Below are 4,125 nucleotides of genomic sequence, written 5' to 3'. Positions count from 1 at the left end.
GCGTATCGTCCTCCAAGGAATGGAGGAATTCGTAATCAACTTCATTGACGACCTGCTGTGCATTTCCAACTCGTTTCAGGAGCATGTGAAGCACCTATTAGCACTGTTCAGCCGATTGAGGGAACACGGCCTTACCGTAAACTTGGCAAAATGTCAATTCATGGCAAAACAAATAACATATTTGGGACATGTGATCTCGGCGAAGGGAATTACACAGCAACCGGAGAAGTTGAGTTGTATCAGGAACTTTCCCGCGCCCAAGAATCAGAAGGTGCTGAGGGGCTTTCTGGGCCTCATCAATTTTTATAGCAAATTCACTAGGCTCCATGCTCACGTTATCGAGCCATTGCTTCCGTTGTTAAAGAAGAACGTACGCTATAAATGGACGGATGCGGGCCAAGCCGCGTTTCAAAGGACGAAAGAACTTTTCTGTGAACAGGTGGTACTCAAATTCCCGGATTCATCGAAGGACTTCCACCTGTCCACCGACGCGAGTCAGTTTGCGCTCGGAGCGGTACTTGCACAGCAAGACCAAATGGGAAACTTGTGTCCCATTACATTTGCCAGCCGCACTTTGCGCGGGGCGGAGCGAACGTATTTTACCACAGAGAAAGAGCTCCTGAGCATTGTCTGGGCGCTACAGAAGTTTCGCACGTACCTATGGGACGCCCGAATCGTCCTCCGCACGGATAATCAATCGCTTGCGTTTTTGATGAGTAGTAGATATGTCAGCCAACGCATCACACGCTGGATCTTGTCAAGCCAGGACTATGATATCACGGTCGAGCACTGCGCGGGGAAAGATAATCGCGTTGCGGATTGCCTGAGCCGGTTGCGCGAGGGGTACGAGTCGCAGGAGAACGGATTGTTGATGTTATCCGCGCTAGTCCGGGCATTGTCGAGCGAGGTTAGAGAGTTGTTCGTTCATATCGTAACTCATCAGCGAGAGGATCCGCAATTGCGGACGTACTTCGAAGCGTCACCGTCGATGCGACCGCGGTACTGCCTCCTCAACGGCGTGCTGCACCATGCGACACGAGAGGGAAAATGGAGATGCGTAATCCCGTCCGGATGGGGGACACGCCTGATTCAGGAAGTACACGAATTGTACGCGCACCCAGGCTCAGATAAGTGCGTTAATCTGCTATCTGAGACGCTATATTTTCCCAGATTGGCACATAAGGTTCAACAGTACATAGCGGCATGCGACGTGTGCCAGCGCGTAAAAATCATGAATAGGGACCTGCATGTTGAGATGCAGAGAATATTGCCGAAACAACCACTCGAACTGGTCTCGACAGATTTCTACGGCCCGCTCCCTACAGCAAAGGGAAAATGTAAATACCTAGTGGTCTTCGAGGAAGTATTCTCAAAATATGTGAAGCTATACCCGTTGCGACGCGCCACCCCCGTAGCAACGTTGGCGCGCTTAGAGAAGGCGTTCATTCCCGAGGTCGGAAAACCGCTGCGCATAATCACGGACCACGGAACGCAGTTTACCTCACCCCAAGGAGACACGAACTCCTCCCTCCCGAATACGCCAGGGGAGTATTCGGTTACAACATGAAGTTTCTGAACAGTGTTGTCGCACGCCGGGAAAATCGTCGTTTGTTCAGAGACCTAGGGCAAGGTAGTGGAGCTATCGGTTTACCCGGAGTCGATGGAGCCATCGATTGCACCCATGTGAGATTGATGTGTACGAGGCTGAACGACATCAATGAAATTTTTAGAAACAGAAAAGGATATTTTTCTCTTAATGTACAAGTACGTTTTCATGCCCTCTTTCTTTTTTCTTTAAGGACTACAACACTCTCATTAAGGAATTGTACGATTGTATTTGTAAATTATGAACTTCGTTACAGGCGGTTGTTGGGCCTAGAATGGAATTCCTGGATCTTGTACCGGAATGGCCAGGCAATGCGTACGACAGCCGCATCTTCCAAAATTCTCGAGTACATATGCGCTACGTGGAGAGGCTTCAATTTCCGAGCATGTTTCAGCAATTTCGGTGACGGCTGGTTCGGTGATGGCTGGTTCGGTGATGGCTGGTTCGGTGATGGCTGGTTCGGTGATGTCCTCCATCTCTTCCGTATCATTAATATCATAATTAATGATGTTGTCCTCCACATTATTCGATGTATACAGCACAGGCGCTGTATACATAAGGTCCGGTGTTAACGCTGCAACATCCGGATCTGGTCCCACCGTTGAATTCAGCGGTGGTCCTCCTCTCGTTCGCAGTACGTGCTGGCGTGCCTTCGTCAGCACGTCCCTTTTCTGCGCTTTTAAATTGCTCCAGAACTTCTTCAGCTGCGCAATGGTTCTCTGAAATAATTGTTTTCAATTAACACCCTACATTTATTGTGCAATAACAAACATTCGAGTCATGGCTCTTTGAAAAATTTATTCACAAATAAGAAATAATAATTTTCTTACCTCGGACGAAATAATTAAGCTGGAGTTATATTCTGCGTGGATTAACCGCCACGCTTCTTCTTTCTTCTGTAGGGTCGAGTTATCACTCTTTTTTGCTTCTATTATTCGTGAATATTTCTTCAATATGTGTAAAAACAACGTTTTTCACAATCCGTATAATGTTTACGGCGTTCCATTCTTATTTTTCTCACAAAATTAGCACTTTGATATTCACGTTCACGAGCAGTGAGAAGCAGTCAGAAGTGAACTTCCCACGCTTAATTCGAAACATATAAAAACCATAAAAAACGAAAAGCTGCATCCGCGAAACCATTCCTCATTGGCTGCTACACTGGAAACTTCCCGGAGATTGCCGAAGGGAAATAAGCATTTGCTCAAGCATTTGCTTCGAATACGCAAATGCTTAAGATGTCGTTTTTCGGATAAGCAAACCTTTCGGATTGTGAATACATGAGGGCACCTTATTCGAATAAGGCGAACTTGGTCAAGCAATTGCTTGAGCACGGACTGTGAACCACCGGCCCATGGCCGGTATTCAGAGTCGTTGCTTATTCTTAAAATCGTCTTAAGAATTTGCTATCCCTGCCTATCCCATATTTCTAGTCCTTTTCTTTTACAGGGAACATGGACTTAAGCAAATGCTTAAGACGATCTTAAGAGTAAGAAACGACTCTGAATACCGGCCATAGTTTCCGTCTCCTAACTTTTCTATTTGTTGCGTATTTGTGATACTCATGGTGATAAGCTTTTTATTATTTCAACACGTGGCACTTGGTTATGTTTAACCTCACTTTTTATTAATTTGATTTGACTGTTTCGCATCTGGGCCCATAACCTGTTAGAGTTTTGCTTACGAAGGCCAGGTTGAAAATAAGGTATCACACTTGCACTTACACTAATTTATTAATAATATACCAAATATGAATATATATATATTAGTTACATCGCTGGCAATTTGCGTTAGAATACAGGAAGGGCCGATCCGATCAACGCGGTCTGAACAAGGAACGCATCCGCGGTTTTACGCGGGTACTTCGAATATCTTCACAACTAGGAGTTAAATATATTTCTTTTACAGAATACATGCAATTTTAGTTTCGCTTTCACTTACCTGTGAAAAGTAACACTCTCACTTATCTTCCACTCATTCTTACACTTTTTAATACAGCACGCTTTAACCATTTTATATGTTTCTTGATAATATTGCATTTTTGTAAATGATGTTGATGACAAATTTGTCGATGATAAATTGAAAATCGCGGTCATGACTACTCAATGCGTGGCGCAAAGTGCAATGGTCTACACGCAAATTTACTATAGTACACTACTTAATAAGAGAGGCAAATTTACTACAGTACACTACTTAATAAGAGAGGGATAATAGGAAGAAGAAGGATGCATTCACCGCACAGCATTCTCTCTCTGTCGGACCTACCCCGCTACTACTTTCTCTTACAGCAGTTCGCACTCCAGTTAGATATAGAGCTCAATGGTTGCTCATGACTGCGTTAGTGTGCTGGATCGACCATGTTGAGTATCCGTGAGCACTTGAATGCAAGGAAGCGTGATGCCTGCCCGGACGTCGGACTCTCCTCACGTTTTGGAAAGTAAGTAGTACAATTTCTTCACGAAACAATAGAAATCATTTATTTTTGATGTTCATTTAATAAGTAAGAAGTAAAGAAAATG

General features: G+C 44.6%; 2 protein-coding genes across 2 annotated transcripts; one reads left to right on the top strand and one right to left on the bottom strand.

The window, feature by feature from the left end:
* The first annotated feature begins 1,563 nt into the window (after positions 1-1,563).
* On the top strand, positions 1,564-2,012 carry LOC113465240 (protein ALP1-like). The gene is made up of 2 exons (XM_026819742.1): positions 1,564-1,764; positions 1,863-2,012. The coding sequence occupies exons 1-2, from the start codon at positions 1,564-1,566 to the stop codon at positions 2,010-2,012; spliced, it is 351 nt and encodes a 116-aa protein (XP_026675543.1).
* A 100-nt stretch (positions 2,013-2,112) lies between these two features.
* On the bottom strand, positions 2,113-2,612 carry LOC113465239 (myb/SANT-like DNA-binding domain-containing protein 3; the record flags this gene model as incomplete). The annotated part of the gene is given in 3 exon segments (XM_026819741.1): positions 2,113-2,325; positions 2,437-2,576; positions 2,579-2,612. Coding segments are annotated over 3 exon segments (387 nt in total), but the record flags the coding sequence as incomplete, so codon positions are not given.
* Positions 2,613-4,125: the final 1,513 nt, after the last annotated feature.

The sequence above is a fragment of the Ceratina calcarata genome, unplaced genomic scaffold, assembly GCF_001652005.2.
Source record: "Ceratina calcarata isolate Rehan_Ccalc_2016 unplaced genomic scaffold, ASM165200v1 scaffold1582, whole genome shotgun sequence".
Classification (NCBI taxonomy): domain Eukaryota; kingdom Metazoa; phylum Arthropoda; class Insecta; order Hymenoptera; family Apidae; genus Ceratina; species Ceratina calcarata.
Note: the sequence above shows the minus strand (reverse complement) of the source record. Positions and strands in the feature narration are given on the sequence as shown.